At 49.1% G+C, this 18,984-nt stretch overlaps 2 protein-coding genes across 3 annotated transcripts in view; one reads left to right on the top strand and one right to left on the bottom strand.

Moving 5' to 3' along the window:
- Positions 1–18,984, bottom strand: part of LOC135976355 (uncharacterized) — a 143,232-nt gene that overhangs the window by 80,576 nt on the left and 43,672 nt on the right. The window lies entirely within an intron of this gene.
- On the top strand, positions 676–8,505 carry LOC135976409 (uncharacterized). Its single transcript, XM_065571846.1, has 2 exons — positions 676–776; positions 7,826–8,505. Exons 1-2 carry the CDS (start codon positions 745–747, stop codon positions 8,403–8,405), a joined length of 612 nt encoding a protein of 203 aa, XP_065427918.1. The 5' UTR covers positions 676–744; the 3' UTR covers positions 8,406–8,505.

Genomic DNA, 18,984 nt, shown 5'->3' with positions numbered 1-18,984 from the left:
CCCCTGCATTTAAGTGGGGCAGGGGCACTGTCTCCCAACCCACTGCTTTGGGGGGGCTTCACCAGCCCCACCACCTACAGCCTGGGAGCTGGGGATAGTACCGTGGTGACCCCTGCCACGCTGGAGCGGGGGGTCCCTGCTGCTGTCTCCTCCACCCCTCCTGGCTCAGCCTCATCGAGATTCCTTAAAATCAATATTGAATTAAGCAGGAAGCAGCTGAGTGGTACCTGGTGCCACCGCTTATGTGCTGGGCACGGGGTCAGCAGGAGTCGAAATGGCCTCACCCCCAGTGCAGGGCAGGGATGGGGAATGTGGTTATAAAGAGAGGGGCTGGGAGCTGAGAGCCCATCACTGGGGATCTGGTGTGAGCCTCTGTCAGTGAGTGACGGCACCTCCTGCTCCTGCCCCATGGAAACCCTGGTGAGTCCCCCCTGCTCCATCTCGTCCTGCCCCATAGAAATTCTGGGGAGCCCCCCTACACCTTCACCTCCTCCTGCTCCATGGTAACACCAGTGACTCCCTCCTGCCCCAGGGGGTCCCACTGCCCCCTCTCCTGTCGGTAGCACAGCAGGGGCCAGGGACAGGAGATGTGAGTTGGGGGCTCTGGGTCTGTGCCCAGACTCAGGGGTGCTGATGTTGTGGGGTCCTGTTCAGGAGCCGGGACGGATGCCTAGGGCTGAACTCCTTCTGCTGCCCCTTCTCCTCTGCTTCAGGCCAGAGACTGTCGGGAGCATCAACCCATCCATGCTCAAACAGATCGTGGATCATGTGAACGAGTGAGTAACCGGCCTGGGGGAAAGGGAGGAGCATCTTGGTCCTGCCCCGCACCACTAGCCGCGAAGAGCACAGCAGGGACCCCTTGTGTCTGCTGGTATTAGAGGGTTACCTAGAGCCACTGCCTCAGAACCGGGGATGCAGGGGGAGATGCAGCCCAGAGCTGGAAGGGGTGTTTCTAGGGGTGCAGAGGGAGATGGAGCCCCGAGCTGGGAGGGGTGATTCTGGAGGTCCAGGGAGACATGCAGCCCCAAGCTGGGAGGAGGTGATTTTGGGGGTTCAGGGGGGAGATGGAGCCTGAGCTGAGAGGGGTGATTCTGAGGGGCTGAGGGGGGAGATGGAGTCCGAGCTGGGAGAGGTGATTCTGGGGGTTCAGGGGGAGATGGAGCCACAATCTGCGAGGGTGATTCTGGGGGTAGAGGGGAAGATGGAGCCCGGAGCTGGGGAGGGGTGATTCTGGGGGTGCAAGGGGAGATGGAGGCCGAGTTCAGATGGATTATTCTGGGGAGCTGAAATGTTTCCATTTCAGCTTTAGCAGTTTGACTTTTATGTTTAATATAATATAATATGATATAATATAATATCATACAATATCAAAGTCTAGATGTTTTCTTGTATATTAGACGCAGTAATATAATATAACAAAAGTAAAAAAAGTATCAGAGGGGTAACTGTGTTAGTCTGGATCTGTAAAAAGCAAAAGCGAGTCCTGTGGCACTTTTAAGAGTAACAGATGTATTGGAGCATAAGCTTTCGTGGGTGAATGCCCACTTCGTCGGATGTAAAAAAATAAAGTCATAACTAAACGTTTCAATCTAAACAAATTGTTCTGATAATTTTTCATCAGAAAATTACACAAAATTGATGTATTCCCTTGAAACCTTTAGATTTTTTTGAATCAGCCTTTTCCTAAGGAAAACTGTTCTGTCTGAAGTATTTTGACCAGCGATAGTCATGTGCTTGCTGTACACTCCCTTTGGAATAAATCAGGACCAGATAACTTGCACCCAAGAGTCTTAAAAGAACTGGCCGAGAGCTCTCTCAGCAATTGATGTAGATTTTTAACAAAACTTGGAACCCTGGGAAAGTTCCATAGGATGGGGGGAAATTCAAGGTTGTGCCTGTATTTACAAAGGGTAAATGGGATGGTTTGGGGAAGTATAGGCTGGCACCTGACACCAATCCTGGGCAAAATCTGTGTGTGCTTCTATTGTCCCCTCACCTCAATATCAGGGTTCTCATCCTCCCCCCCCCCTCCCCCCCCGCCGCCATGCCAGTGGCTCGGTGTGTCTCCCCATTTCCTCTGACATTGACCCTGGGCAGAATCATGGGAATGCTTCATACAGGGCACTAAGAATAAAGAATTAAAGGATAGAAGGGGAATTCGCACCAGCCAGCATGGCTTCATGGGAAACAAAGTCAGTATCCTTCTGGGATGAGATTTGGTGTTTGGTTGATAACAGTAACTGTGCTGCTGGAGGACGATGGGCCAGGAGGTGACGGGAGGCTGGGATGGAAGCTGCCTTTGGAGAGACACAACAGCTCTTACCTGGGAATGACAGAGGCCAGGTAGTTGACCTCACTATGTTGCTCAGAGGTGTGAAAAATTCACCCCCCTGAGCGACATAGTGAAGCTGACCTATGCCCTGGTGTAGACTGTGAATTTGGTAGGGCCCTACCTATAGGATAAGTGCTCCCCAGTATTATGAGGGTGAGGAGGTTAGATTTGGGCATGGAAGGCTGAGCATTAGCATGACTATTCATGATCACGCTCAGGCCCTATAATAGGGCAAACCACCATGAACCCGGCTTCATTCCCAGAGGCTGGGCCCGAGCTGGAGTGGGTGGGGGGATCTCCCATTTCTGCTGTCTAGCACACATCACAGCCCTTGTTACTGATTTGTTACCCGCACGCTCTAGGGCACCCACCTTTACCCTTCCGTGGGTTCAAAGCATATCCCGGTTAATTTAGCCCCCCCACGCTTAACCAATTCCTAGGCCTCAGGGTATAACCTCGTTAATTTAAGTACCCACCTTACCCAGTTCTTAGGGCTCAGGGCGTAATTTTCTGCAGGTTTGTGGGGCCTTTTACCAGTGAAAAAGCCTTACACAGTAATATCCTAACCTCTATTTATGAACAGTTACCAAACCTGAATACACAGTGGAAGCAGACAATGCTCACCACTCCCAATAAGGCAGACGGACTTTTCCTGGGGGCCAGTCAGAGTCAGGTCATCTGGGGCTCCAGCTGCTGCATTGAGGGCTGGCGGGGTGCTGAGGTCTGGCAGCTCTGATCTTGGGCTGTGCCCTGGAGTTAGCGTCCAAATAACTTCCTTCCTTTTGGACCCCAGTTTATATAGTGAAACTTGAGTCCTGCTTAGCAATACCTTACCCAATCATTGTAAACTAAAGTATGACAAAAGAGTGGTTTTCACCAATCCTAGCCCATTCCAAACAATTCTTTCACCAGTCATCTCCCACCACCTTCATTGATTTAATCTTGCATTAGTTTGCAACAGACAGAAACAAAGAATCAGACAGAAACCACAGAGCTAAACAATAGAGAAGTAGGGACCATAAAGGCAAAACAATAGAAGAATAGATTGAACAATCCTGAATGTTGATAAGTGATTTCTCACCAGATAGGGTGACTAGGTGCCCGATTTTTGACCGGAACGCCGAGTCGAAAAGGGACCCTGGCCGTGCTGGTCAGCACAGCTGACCAGGCCGTTAAAAGTCCAGTCGGCGGTGCAGCAGAGCTGAGGCAGCCTAGTCCTTACCTGTCCTGGGGCACCAGACTGCACCCCGGAACCAGCCAGCAGGTCTGGCTCCTAGGCAAGGGGCGGGGCACGGGGTTCTGCGCGCTACCCCCACACTGCACACCAGCTCTGCACTCTCGGGAGCCGGGGGGTGGTGTTTGCGGGTGAGAGCAGCACGCACGGTGCACTGTGGAGCCTTCCTCCCCCGCCCCCAGAAGCTGGACCTGCTGGCCACTTCTGGGGCACAGCGCAGTGCCTCAGGACAGGCAGGACACTGTGCTGTGCCCTAGAAGCAGCCAACAGATCCAGTTCCTGGGCGGGGGCCAGGAGGAGGGGCAGGAGGCTCTGCAGGGCACCGTGCCGCTCGTGCTGCTCTAACCCACAAGTACCTCCCCCCCCGGCCTAGGAGCCTGACCTGCTGGCCGCTTCTGGGGCACAGAGCGGTCCCTCAGGACAGTCAGGCACCAGACAGCCTGCCTTAGTGCCACTGACCAGGAGACATCCAGCCCCAACCTGAACCCCCTGCCCCAGGGTCCCCACCCTGAGTCCCCCCCCCCACCCTGAGTCCTGCACCCCAACCCCTCATCCCTGGGCCCACCCCAGAGCCCTCACCCCCCTCCTGCACCCCAGCCCCCTGCCTCAACCTGCAGCCCCCTCCCATATTCTGAATCCCTCAACCCCACCCCCCAGCCTGGAGTCCCCTCCTACACCCCAACTACCTGCCCCAGCCCACAGCCCCCTTCTACACCTGGAACCCAAACCCCCACTTAGAGCCCAAACCCCCTGACCCAGCCCAGTGAAAATGAGCGTGGGGGAGAGCGAACGACTGAGGTAGGGGGAATAGAGCGAGTGGGGGCAGGGCCTCTGGGAAGGGGTGGGGCGGGGCCTCAGGAAGGGGTGGGGCTAGGTTGTTTGGTTTTGTGCCAATAAAAAGTTGGCAACCGTATCGCCAGACAGAACACTGTCAAACAAAGTTTTCTTTCAAGATCTTAAGCTCTGGTGATGGTGGGGACTATTAGGACAGGGGCGCTTTCTTAACAGCCCAATGATACATTGTTTTGATATACTTTAGAGGGAATGTGAGGATGTGATTCTGTTTCCTGGTTCTTGGCTGCTGCTGCTTACTGTCAAAAAAGGCCTCAGACCTTACAAATTAGTGCCCTGTCCTTTGCCAGTTATGAGCCCCCAACCCTCCCCAATTCAGCGGCACAAGGCCACTTCAGACAGAGGTGTGGAATGAGAACCCAGCTCTCTAACTTGGCAGACGCAGAGACTTTCACAGGTAATATGCCACATATATGTGCCATTGTTAGCCTCCCTTTAATCATGCTCACAGTCCCTCCCACAGCCTGGGACAGGGGTAGGCACCACCATGTTGCATGACAGACACTTAACAAAATTACCAGACTCAGTGACGGACATCGGGGGTGGGGGGAATTATGTCATTCAGTTATTCAACCCGTAAAATAGTGCACATAATTTTCCACACTGAAAAAAACCAGTAACCTAGCTAGCTAGCTAATAAGAAGAAGAACATTTAATTTAACTCATAATTAATGAAAAATGTGCGTGTACTGTATCTGAGCTTGCTTTGGGATTTTACAAGGCACTTATATCATTTAAACACATTTGGTACCCTGAGTAATGATAACACTTCTTGCAAATCACATAACTAGGGAACCCACGGTCCCCTTCCCTCACCCCATTGCAAAGGCACAGGGGTTACTGCTGGTTGCCTTAGGGCTGCAGAAAACCAGGCTATGGGCAAAACATATGGAAAGAAGGGGATCAATTGATACAGAGGGGTGAAGAGGGACTCCCATAGTGCATTAATTAACACAGCAACATTAAATACATTAAAGAGATAAGAACCTGTAATGACAGAAAGAACAGGAGTACTTGTGGCACCTTAGAGACTGTCGGGGACTTTTTAACCTAGACGGCAAGGTTCGTTGTCTGACCGCAGAGTGAGAGACAGGCAACACCAGCAAGGTCCAATACAAGCTCTTTATTGAAGAGTGCACACAACAATAGAGAGCGGCCCGTCTCCAGAGAGAACCAGCCACGATTACAATAACTAGTGAGATTATATAGACAGTTCCGTCGCGTCATAGTTAAAGCAACCCAATCCCCTCCTTTACTAGTTAAAAGCTTCTAATATTCATACATATCTATGTTCTTTGACAGTACAAACAGTTCATGATTCCTCAGCAGCTTCTTATCAGCTTTTTCGTCATGCACTAGAAAGTAGGGAGTTAAGAACAGAAACAGGGAGTGAAGACTGCAAGTTTCCATATGTCCAAACAAACCGTTCCTAGTACATTTGGTACAAGTATACGGCCCCCCGCCCTTTATCTTATTCTTTGTAGCCCAAGCAAGCATGTCCTCATGTTTCACAGAGAGACAGGAATGGCCCAGCAACTACAGTTAGCCTAACTTTGGCTAAGCTGGCCAAACAACCTGTTCTATACTTCATTTTCCTTGGACCTAACAAGACTAACAGATTTATTAGAGCATAAGCTTTCGTGGACTACAGCCCACTTCTTCGGATGCATATAGCTATATGCATCCGAAGATGTGGCCTGTAGCCCACGAAAGCTTATGCTCTAATAAATCTGTTAGTCTCTAAGGTGCCACAAGTACTCCTGTTCTTTTTGCGGATACAGACTAACACGGCTGCTACTCTGAAACCTGTAATGACAGACTTTACTTCATGAGAAGCTCCAGAGAAAGAAGACACAGAGGGAGTAATGGGAGGGGGAATCCTAGGGAGGCCAAAGGGGCTGGTAGAGGGAGCGGACAGAGAACAAGGGTAGAGGCAGGGTTGACCCAGTCTTCTGCATCTCCCCTGTGGGTGGAGACACTGATCACTGTCACTATAGGAGGGAACAATAGAATGGAATGCACAGAAGAATGAATGACTTGAGGACAATTTCCTGAAGAAGACCTTATATTTGCAGAGCTTTTCTAGCCCCCGACATTTACATTTCCACATAGGGTGGTTTGGCCCACAGAAATAAAAATCTGCACCTCTTCCATGTGTTTTTGGACCAATGGAAAAAAACCAGGTACAATTCAAGTGACTTTTAAAATTGCCTATGAAACCGAGTTAACAAAATAAATGATGTTATGAACAACCAGAAAATATACTTCTCAAGTGAAAAACTGTAACTGGACTTCTTTGCAAAGAACTTGTAAGTTTTCTTAGAGGAAAAGCCACAAACTGTCTGGAAAGGAAGAGTAGATTGAATTACTTACCTCAGTGAAATTCAATACCCCAATGGGCTGGGGAAGGGGAGGGAGAAGGCAAAGGGGGAGGTTGTAGGGAGCTGGGGGGAGGGGAGCTGTCGCTGGAGGCACAAAGGGCGGGCTCTCTAGGGAGGGTGCGGTGACGGGGTCACAGGAGCAGGGGAGTCTCTTGGAAGGGGCAGAGAGATGTGTGGGTCTCTGTGGGGCAGGGGGGAGTGATGGATGGAGCCAGCTGGGTCTGCTCTGTCGGGGGGGTTGCTATAGCCCCCCCCCCCCCCCAGGAAGCCCCCTCTGTACTCTATATTTAATGTCAGCCCCGGGTGCCCATCGCTGCTCCTCCATCGGCCTGTCCCCATGCTATGTCTGTGTAATGACAGACTCCTGCTGCTTGCTCTCTGCCCCGCCTGCGGTGCCCTCCCGCTCCCTGCTGTGGAGGTGCAGCCAGGCAGCTCTGGCACCACCCACCGCAGCTCCCATTGGCTGCAGTTCCCGGCCAATTGGCTGGGATTCGGATCAGCTCTGGGGGCGGGAGGCAGTGTGCACAGACACCTGTGTCTGGATGGACATGGTGCCAACCCCTGGCCTGGGGGAGAACTGAGGAGCCCTGATCTGCAGGATTCTTTAACTCCCCAGCAAATCGCTGTCTATCCCAGGGGCCAACTGTGTGTCACGTCCCTCTCCTGGGGTGGCTCCGTGTAAAAGCTCTGGCTTGCTCCCGGAGCTCAAGTGGTAACACTCAGCCCTGGGGAGCTGACACACTAAAGCTCAGATTGTGCTGATGACACCCCCCCCCCCCCGGGGGGGCACCTGTGTCAGTTTCTGATCTTCTTAGAACTGCCCTCCAAGTGTATTTCATTCTCCCAGGGGCGCAAACATCCCCTGACCCAGGCTGGAGCCCTGAGAGCCTAGAACTGGTCAGTGACGGCACCGTGTGTGACCCAACCCAAGTGTCCTGCGCTGCAGCCATGTGCCACTGAGGGTTGGGGGCAGGGTAGTCCGGAGCCCCATGTGCCCTCACTGCCCTTTGCTTTGCCTTCCCTTAGGAAGTATGGGGTGAAGGCTCAATACTCCTTCGCCGTCAGCCTGGGACAAGCCTATTGCCAGAACGGATCTCCTCGGAAAGGGCTGCCATCCAAGAAAGAACTGGAGAACATGACAAAGGCACTTAACCAAGAGGATGGTCTGTATGACCCGGACGATGGGCGCATCGTGGCTGCCAGGGTGAAGTACCTGAACGCAGTGGCGCGGGAACACTCTGAGTGGCGCCTGCTCCACAGTGACCAGAACCAGAAGAGCCCCGTGCAGAAGCTCCTGGCCCGGACCTATGGGCAGAACAGCTGCCTGATCTTCTTCACCTTCAACTCGCCCTGCGTGGGGACGTGTCTGCGGGAGAACGGGCCCTACAACATCGTAGATATGGTGAACGACGCCTTCCACCCCATCAGCAAAAGATACAAGGCCTTCGTCTTCCAGCAGATCTACCAGAAGGACCCGATGCCCCAGGACCTGCTGGATGCCTGGCACCGGCTACACAACGTGCCCCTGTATCGCTGCGACAACAATGGCTGCAGGGACTGCAGCAAGAATGACCCCAACATCAAACCCTGTCTGGACAGGAGGTGAGCCCTGGGGCAGCGACTGCACCTACGTGGGGTTTCCCTGCCATCAGCCTCCATCATGTCATAGAGGAGTAGGGGTGCTGCCCCTCCCCCCGCTTGTGATTAAAGTGTCAAAGCATCCTGTCTGTCCGTGCATCTGTCACCCTCATCTCTGTCCACATGTCTCAGCTTTACAGGGTGCGTGAGGCCTCCCAGTCTCTCTGTGTTATACAGACAAAACTACACAGGATCTTTTCAGGGGGCAAGACAAAGATGCCACATTTATTATGATAACAATTTGATTTATAACCAATAACTAATATCTTAATCCTTATACACACACATTATACCTAATACCTATACACACACACACACACACACACACACACACACACACACACACACATCCATCAGATGTTCTGCAGCTGCTGTATAGTTACCAGTCCTGAACATAGCCTGAGTCTGTGGCTTGAGTTTGCAGCTTGGGTTCGTAGCTTGTGGTGGCTAACTGGCCAGGAAAGCCGGGCACAAGGACGAGCTGGGTCTTTGTTGGGCATGCACCGATGCCCTTCCATGTTGGCAGCAGAATGTTACCCTCCAAAGTCTTCCATCTCACCCATTATTTTGTAGGCTTTAGTTTGAATCCAGAGTCTATAGGTCTTGCTGTGTCACGCTGCCTCTGGGTTTGGTGATTGATCACCCGTCAATTGCAGACCTGACTTTCAGCCTGGGACCTGGCTTTGATCTTCCTTCTATTGTACCTGTATTCTTCTCTTTTTAGGGTGGACTCTTCTTACTTTGTCAGGGCTCTTGTCTGCATCTTCAGCCATTGGTGTTTGAACTTTGTTTCATCAGGACAGGCTGGGGCTGGAGGTTGATTCCATCATCCATACATACCTCATTTACACATCTAAACTAAACTAATAAGATTACAGCAGGGTTTGCAAAAATGAAGGTTGCAGCAAGCCCTTACAAAATGGAGTAAGCGTTTTAAAATGGGGTTTGAATTACAATATGGCAAACAGTGAACAGAAGTTACAATATAGACAAGTGTAGTGGATGGCAAACAGTGAACAGAAGTTACACTGTAGGCAAGTGTAATAAATGGTGAACAGACATTACAATACTGAAACAGTGCAAGTCTCAGTGATTTACGCAGGAATTGGATTGATAGTGAAACTTACAAAGGCAGCTGACTGAACAGCTATGGCTCTTAACAAGCATCTTAATTGTTAATTAGCCAGTTATTGGTGTAACCGGTTTTATAAATGAATGTTGTTTCATTCATAAAACTTTACTTATGAAGTTACATTAATAAAGTGAACAATTAAAAACAATTTCAGTTCTACATCTGGCAATGCCCCCTTCATTGGGCCAGGCTTGAGCCCCCACTTTTTGCCAGAGTGACCCCCGTGGCTTCCTGCTCTAGACCCCTGGCCGAGACATCACCCCCCCTTGGAAGCGACATGCCCAGCAGGGACTGGGCAGAGACACGGCACAGCCTTTGCCAATCTAGCTGGCATTTGTCACGAAGTGGGACTGTTCTTAACGTTTCCTCTGAATACTTCCGCTGCCACCAGTTGTCACCGAGTCGTCTGGTGATGCTCTGGAACTGCTCCCCACAAAGCCAGTCAGAACTTTGGGGAGCCTCCTCTCCCTCGGAGCAGACTGTCTTCAGGGCAAGAAGCTCACATGACTTCACCTTCCTAGTTCTGACCTTGGAGCATTCAGCATATGCCCCTCCATGCACTTCCCACAGCGAGTCCACCCAGGCAGGGTCCTGGAGAAGCCAGAGAATCCTGCATGCACCCCCACTTCACAATCAGACATGATTCTTAGCCAACCAGTAAAACAGCGGTTTATTAGATGACAGGCACACAGTCTAAAACAGAGCTTGTAGGTACAGAGAACGGGACCCCTCAGCCGGGTCCATTCTGGGGCCCAGCGAGCCAGACAACCCCGTGTGCCCTCACTTCCCATCTCCAGCTAGCTCCAAACTGAAATCCCCTCCAGCCCCTCCTTTCTGGCCTTTGTCTCTTTCCCGGGCCAGGAGGTCACCTGATCTCTTTGTTCACCTTTAGCTATCCCCTTGTAGGGAGGAAGGGCCTTGGCCATTTGTTGCCAGGGAGACAGAGTGTCAGTGATTTATGCACACTGGCCTTTTTCCCACCACCTAGAGACTTAAGAAATGCATAGGGGAAACTGAGGCACCCACACAGTATTCAGAGGAAACATTAAGAACAGTCCCACTTCATCACAGCATTTATCAGTCACCAGGATCCAGGACTGAAGGGGGTTTGGGGTGGGTCTGGGACAGGGACACGTAACTGAGAGACCCAGGCTGGCAATGTCTCATCCCTGGGGGACACTGGGGCGAAGGTTTAGTCTGCGTTGGTCCCTCCAAAGGGGTTGCTGTTTGGTACCTGAAGGTCTGCTTCCCAGGGGAAGGGAAACTGAGGCAGGGCTCACCCATGGCATCATGCCTGCCACAGGGGTCTGCGCTGGCTCGGCCTGTGCTATAACCAAGCAGCTTCTCTCCAGCGCCTGGCTGGCCATGGGGGCTCGGCACACAGGGATCGGGCCCCAAGCCGGCACACTATTGTTCTAACGCAGGGTTAATGCGGGGCAGGTTGTAGGTGCTGGGAAGGGTAAGAGCACAGGAAGGGCCAGCCTGGACCACAGCTGGAGCCGGGCTCCCTGGCACTGCCCTGTCCTTCGGGGGCTGTGACATACCAAAGTACAGTCCAGACTAATGAGCAGCTGTGTCACCCCTGCTCTGCACCCTTGGGTGCCTTACAATGCCTTGCTGAAATAGCTTCCACACAGGCCACTCACGAACAGCCTCCGGCGTGCAAGCCACCCCATGAGTGTCTGTGTGTAACTGCAGCCTGCCAGCAACACCCTGGTTCTCACCAGCCCTGGTTATACCGCAGGGTGACCCCGACACACCCCCAGTCCCATATTTCCCTCAGAAAGCTGTGTCCTGTGCTGCCCAGCCCCCTCCTGGACAGCGCAAGTTACATTCAGTCCATTGTTCCTTTCAGAGAATAACATGCAAACAACTCGTCACCCCAAATGGAGTTTCCCAAACACTTCAGTTTAAACACACCGGATCAGCTAAAACAATACAACAAGTTTATTAACTACAAAGAGAGAGATGGTAAGTGAATGCTAGTCAGAAATGGATACAAGAAAACTAAAGATACAACATTTACTAATCCCTAACTTAACAAACTATATCCGGTTCAGGCAAAGTTTCTTCCCCCATGCATTCAGCAGTCTTACTGACCCAAACCCCGATCAGGACCCCCTCTCCCAGAGTCCAATAAATGCTTCCTTTTTTTGCTTCTGGTGCCATGAATATGACGGGCAGGGAGAGATAGCGGGGTCCTTGGGATATTTGTCCCTCCTTTTTGTAGCTTCTGTCCCCCTTTTGAAAAACATTCCAAGCTGGGCACTAGGAGACAAAAAGTCTGTGTTGAAGGATGTTCCCTGCTGTTTTTTTCACCTTAAATGCAAATTAAGCAGCGCACACATTCCTTTGCTTAGGGCAGACTTGTTTGCCGATGTCTGCCTGGGACTCTGAGGTTTGGCACATGTGTTAATAACTCCATACAGGTTTAACTTCACAAACCATGTTGCCACACATATTTTCCCAGGACAATAATGACCAAGAACTTTCAAGGGAGTCCTTACAAGCCAGACTTTGTACAAAGATTGTTAGAGTTAGGGCATAAACCACCCTATAATTAGGCTTGGCAGAATTAGAGTTTTATTGTTTTTTATCATTTCAACAGATGATATCGATGTTTATTTTAAATATTTTTTTTCAATTTTTATCTATTTAAATTTTCACAGTTGTGCACATTATTTAGTGACAGTTGACTTTGAGATTCAAAAATTATACCCATTGAAACACAAATTGTCAACATCACATATCAAAATTCATGGAGTAAAGGTCTGTAAATCAAACTGTCCTATGTTCTCAAGTAGCATTTCTCTTCCTTTGCCAATCAGGAAATTTATATTATTTTCAATAGACATATTTTTTCATCAGTTTGTGTCTGTACAGTGAAATCAGTGTTTATTGACATTTACCGATTAAAAAAAAAAACACCTAATCCTTCCCAGTCTAGCTATGGAGAACTACAGTGAGTCAAAATATGAAATTTCCATTTTGGGGGATATTCCAACATTCTGATCATTGTTTTCATTCCAAAATGGGAAGAAAATAAATAAATACATAAAAATTTTCCTGTGAAACATAATTTAAAACAATTCACTTCAGAAAAATCAAAATTTTCCGATGCAGATTTTCAAATTGGCAGAAGCGGCTTTTTCCAGGGGAAAATCATTTCAATGCAGAATCCCTGAGCAAAGTTACCAGAGGAAGGATTAAAACAAATCATAAGAACAAAATGTGGAACACAAGAGTTTCTGAAGGGCTCTAAAGACCATAGGCACCGACTGTCCTGCTAGCAGAGTCCTAGGCCCCAGGTCTTGGCTCTGGCCGCTTGGGGAGGTGGTGTTACTGTATCAGGATAACAGGCCACTTGCAGCGGTGGGAGATCACTAGACACCACTAGACTAGTGCAAGCTGCCTTGTGTCAACCCAATCACATAGCCTCGGCCAGGACTCAGTGTGCAGTGTAGACACACCCACAGTACACGTCCTTTCACCACCAGTGAATACACCCAAAAGCACCGGACCTCCCAATGCTGCCTCCTTTCCATGAAAACCCAAGGAAAGTGTGTTTGCTTATGTAATAATTTGCATTCTAGGTCTGACGAGGGGTATATGTGGAACTGAGGTAAAGAAGCATTTGGGAATGTATCTATCTAGGTTTTATACCAAGGTCATTACTGTGATCCCTGGACACCTACTTCAGGGACAAAGAAGTTGGCCGAGAAGATGGCATTCAAGCCCCAGGCATTGTCTGCACACAAAAGTGGGACCATTTTCACTGTCCCAGTGTATGCAGTGCAGTACAGGGCCCCCGTGTGGACTTTTGAGGCCATGTCTACACTACAGCCGCTGCACTTGCTCTGTAGCTGGGCCACTGTAGTGCCATAGCGCAGGGTTTCCCCGTCAAATGTCATTATTCAGGGTGCAAGAGGAGCCCTCCCATTTTTTACTGATCACAAGGGCAAACAATGGGAGGGGAGGGGGTGGAGAGGAGTGAGTGGGGGTGGGGTTGGGGGGGGGAAGAGGCGGTGCAGGAGCAGGGCCTCAGGGGAATGTCTAGGTCAACGTATCTACAGTGCTCAGGGCACAACTCTTCACAGCCCTGAGTGGCGTAGGTAGGTCAGTCTAATTTTCAACTGCAGACCAGGCCTTGGTTCTATTGCTAAAAGGTGCTTCATACAGTGTAGCTATTCTTGCATGGAAGGGAAATAAATTATACCACTAGAAGGCACCTTTATACTGGTTCTAACTGTGTCCGCTCTAGCTGTTGCACTGGTTTGAAAATCACACCCCTAACCAAGAGGTATCTACCAGCACCAAATCCATGTGTAGACCAGGCCTGACTTGGCAACGGCTTGATTGCTGGTGTGTTGAGCCCACTGGCTATCAAATTGACCAGCGGTCCATCGGCCGTGAATATCACCCTGTAGTAATCACATCCGTGACTTGGAGAGAGTTTCAGAAGCAATCCTGTCTGACCATAATCATTGCCGAAGGAGAGCTGCCGTGTGAGTGTGTCTCCCCAGAGGGGGGCCAAGTTAGCAGCCCCGATGCAACTTTTAATAGCTCAACTAAATCGCACTGGGCATCATTAAAAGAGCACATTGCCCTGTGCATTGCAGTGTATGGAGAGCTTACTCGGGCATTGGGTCTGATCGCTACAGCAACGAGGGATCACGCAACTGCTAAACGGACCTTTAATGAAACCCTTGGGGCTGTGCCAACTTTCCCAACATTTCTGTAAATGGCAGTCATTTTCATTGGTGTAGATCGGAGAGACACAGTGCCACATTCATTTCCAATCTATCAGCCTTTCACGCAAATAGCAACTTCGGTGCCATAGGCACAAGCCGAATTTGACCCATAAGTTTTGGCCATTAAATGACAGGTTTAGAGACAGCTACTGGTGGTGATAGTTACGGTCATTGAGGCTGCAAAATATAAGAAACACACAAGACAGCATCTCCTTGGAATTTCTTACAGAGGATGTTTCACTTCTTTTGCCATTTTGGGGCAAATCCCCCACTGGTATAAATTGTCTATAAACCCCCGGCTGCAGAGTACGAGCTGACCTCTAACTAATTGGGGCTCAGAAGAAATTTCCCATAGCAGCAGGTTACGCTATAGAATCACAGAAATGTACAACTGGAAGGGACCTCAATTGTCCATCCAGTCCAGCCCTCTGCACTGAGGCAGGACTATGTATTAGCTAGACCATCCCTGACAGGTGTTTGTCCAACCTGCTCTTAAAAATCCCCAATGATGGAGATTCCACAACCTCCTTAGGCAATTTATTCCAGTGCTTAACCACCCTGGCAGTTAGGAAGTTTTTCCTAATGTCCAACCTAAACCTCCCTTGCTGCAATTTAAGCCCATTGCTTCTTGTCCTATCCTCATTGGATAAGAAGAACAATTTATCATTCTCCTCTTTATAACAACCTTTTTCATAGAACCATACGGTTAGAAGGGACTGCAAGGGTCATCTAGTGTAACTACTTTTATGTACTTGTAGACTGTTGTCATGTTCTCCCTCAGCCTTCTCTTCTCCAGACTAAACAAACCCAGTTTGTTCAATCTCTCCTCACAGGTCATGTTTTCTAGATCTTGAATCATTTTTGTTGTTCTCCTCTGGACTTTCTCCAACTTCTCCACATCTTTCCCAATGTGTGGTACCCAGAACTGGACATGATAGTCCAGTTGAGGCCTTAACAAAGTAGAGCAGAAGAATCAGGGGCAGCTCCAGGGGCGGCTCCAGGCACCAACGCACCAAGCTGTGAGGGCGGCAGTCAGGCTGCGTTTGGCGGCATGCCTGCGGGAGGTCCGCCGGTCCCGCGCTTTCGGTGGCAATTCGGCAGCGGGGACACTAAAGGCGCTGCACCGGCGGACCTCCCGCAGGCATGCCGCCAAATCCGCGTGACCAGCGGACCACCCGCAGGCGTGCCGCCGAAAGCCGCCTGACTGCCATGCTTGGGGCAGCAAAAACCATAGAGCTGCCCCTAGGAAGAATTACTTCTCGCGTCTTGCTTACAACACTGCTCCTAATATATCCCAGAGTGATCTTTGCTTTTTTTTGACAACCGTGTGACATTGTTACTCATATTTAGTTTGTGATGCGTTCTAACCCCCAGATCCCTTTCCGCAGTACTCCTTCATAGGCCGTCCTTTCCCATTCTGTATGTGTGCAACTGATTGGTCCTTCCTAAGTGAAGTACTTTGCATTTGTCCTTTTTGAATTTCATTCTATTTACTTCAGACCATTTCTCCAGTTTGTCCAGATCATTTTGAATTTTAATCCTATCTTCCAAAGGACTTGCAACCCCTCCCAGCTTGGTATTGTCTGCAAACTTTATAATTGTACTCTCTATGCCATTATCTAAATCACTGATAAAGATATTGAACAGAACCAGCCCCAGAACCGATCTCTGTGGGACCCCACTCATTAGGCCCTTCCAGCCTGACTGTGAACCACTGATCACTACTCTCTGAGTCGGCTTTTCCATCCAGTTGTGAACACACCTTTTACTAGGCTCATCTAGGCTGTGTTTATGACAAGGTGTGACGAAGTGCCATGTGAGGTGATATCAAAGCCGTACTAAAGCCGAGATGTATCGAGATATAGCAAGAGATAGTTGAGATAGCTGCTATTGCAGGGCGGCTTGTACCAACCTGGGAAGCATCTGGTGCCTGCCACTGGACATCAGCTTCTGATCCAGGCTGGCAATCCCTCTGTCCTTTGACAATAGTGTCAAGTCCCTACTTGTGACTCACCTGGTCACTGTGCTGCCAGCTAAGAAGAGTGAAGCAACTCGCAGCATTTCCCATCGCGTTGTTTATTGGTTGACTGATGAAGATAAAAGCGTCCCAAGACCTGGAATGTTTGCAGACAGCGGATCTGTATGACCTGACGCTCCCCCGTGCCCTCGCCCCATCTCCCCTCTGCCATCCACTCCATTTCTCAGACACATCGCCTGGATCAGCCCAGAGGTCCTCTCGCCTCGGGCACGGCCCAGCAGCAGCAGCTCCCGGGAGAGCTTGCAGTGGGCTGCTATGAACTCAACTACCCATAGTGGAAATTTCTTCCGGAGATTGAGATCACAGAGTCAGAGCAATGTAGGGCTGGACAGGCCCTCGAGAAGTCATCAAGTCCAGCATCCAGTGCTGAGGCAGGACCAAGTCAATCTAGACCAGCCCTGACAGGTGTTTGTCCAACCTGCTCTTCAGAAACACCAATGACGGGGCTGCCACAACCTCCCCTGGAAGCCTATTCCAGAGCTTAATCACCCCTATAGTTAGAAAGTTTTTCCTACTATCAAACCTAAATTTCCCTTGCCACAGCTCATGCCCATTATTGCTTGTCCTACCTGCAGTGGACATGGAGAACAACTGATCACAAGTCCTCTTGAAACAGCCCTTAATAGACTGTTTACACCCTGAAGCATGGGAGTTTATAGCTGCTTCCCAGAAGTGTGGGTATTATTCCACTTTACTGTGGACACTGGTTCTCATTATCCTGCTGAGATCTTAGCTCCTTAGTAATATCCAGTGGCAAGGAGTTCCACCAGCTAGGATCCCCTGGGTATCAATTCCCTGCCGTTGCAGGGGCCTCAGGCATTGGTGCACCTCAGACCCTCCTATTCTCTGCCTGTGGCACACAACAGTTTACTCTCCCGAGGGCTGTAATACTTTGGTCTAACTCTGGTTGCTGGAGTGGTGCTTAGTGGCCTGTGAGATGCAGGAGATCAGATTAGATGATCTAGGGGTCCCGTCTGGCTTTAAACTCTATGGCCAAGTGTACAGTACAAAATTTTGCTGGCATAGCAATAAGAGGTATGAAAAAACCACACTCCACAGCTTACATAGCTGTGCACCCAGTGTAGACACAGCTATATTGAGCGCTGTCAACTTAGCCAAGGTTGTTCAAGGAGGTGGCATTCCTCTACTGAAAGAAAACCTCCTTCAGTTAGCATACGCTGCGTCTACACTAGGGTACTCCGCTGATAACCATAACCCTAACCCTAGCCCTATACGGGGATAGCTGTATCTGCAGAGCCCATGTTGTGTAGACTAGCCCTATGACTCTGTGATATTGCACCCCATAATGCTTTATGGGAATATGCTTATGACTGTATATCTGACATAACTGGAATATGTTTTATGCTAGATATGCCATGTAACATATCTCTGCAAAGCTTATGATCTACTGAATATATTCTTCCTATTTGTATGCATGTATCGTTTTTGTATTTGAAGTTATGAATATTGGCCGTGTACTTGTTTGAGTTTAAGTAGTTTTAGTACAGCATTTGGTCAGCTTCTTGAGAAAGGAATGTGCAAATTAAGTGCCCAATCAAGAAACATTTAACTGACAATGGATCTTGGAAGACTCATTCAAGATAGCATGTGGACAATGGCTACTGCCTGTAAAAACTGAGTCATGCATGGACATGTGACTCCAAAACTCCATCTTGGAGCTGGATTTTGCATAGGAGAGAGGAGGGGGTCTCCGCCCTCAAGAGAAAGTCTATTTAAGCCGTTGGGAGACCCCTCCATTTTGTCTTCAGGTGGCTCAAGAGATAGCCTCTCCACCCCCAAGGATACCTGAAAGAAACTGGAACAAAGGACAGTAACCACGGGGGTGTGAGTGATTGCTGGACCCAGGCTAGGAGGAGGCTAGTCTGTAAAAGAAGCTTACTGGAACATCTCTGAGGGTGAGATTTCATCTGTAATCACTTTCTTACTGTATTAGGTTTCGACTTGCGTGTTTTATTTTATTTTACTTGGTAATTCACTTTGTTCTGTCTGGAGCCTGGCCTCTGAAACCCAGCGGAAAGGGAGGGACTCAGGTCTGGACTGCAGCCGGAGCAGGAAAGTCTAGACTGCTGTTTTTAGTCCCACAGCCCGAGCCCCACAAGCCCGAGTCAATTGACCCACGCTCTGAGACTCAGCACAGGTGGGGAGGTGGGGGCGGTCTTTGCAGTGTAGACGTAAATTGTGACTTTAATTGTATCCTGCATTTAAAAAAAATCAAAATGAAAAATTCTGTTTCTTTGGTTCGAAACAACTTTTCATCTTAAAATGTAAGTAATGTAGTATTATAGTAATTAGGGCTGTCAAGCGATTAAAAAAAATAATTGTGATTAATTGCACAATTAAAAAAAATTATCGTGATTCATCACACTGTTAAACAATAATAGAATACCATTTATTTAAATATTTTTGAATGTTTTCTACATTTTCAAATGTATTGATTTCAATTACAACACAGAATACAAAGTGTACAGTGCTCACTTTATATTTATTTTTGATTACAAGTATTTGCACTGTAAAAAAGCAAAAGAAAAAGTATTTTTCAATTCACCTAATTGTAGTGCAATCTCTTTATCATGACATTTGAACTTTAAAATGTAGAATTTTGTAC

The sequence above is a fragment of the Chrysemys picta genome, chromosome 17, assembly GCF_011386835.1.
Source record: "Chrysemys picta bellii isolate R12L10 chromosome 17, ASM1138683v2, whole genome shotgun sequence".
Taxonomy (NCBI): domain Eukaryota; kingdom Metazoa; phylum Chordata; order Testudines; family Emydidae; genus Chrysemys; species Chrysemys picta.
Note: the sequence above shows the minus strand (reverse complement) of the source record. Positions and strands in the feature narration are given on the sequence as shown.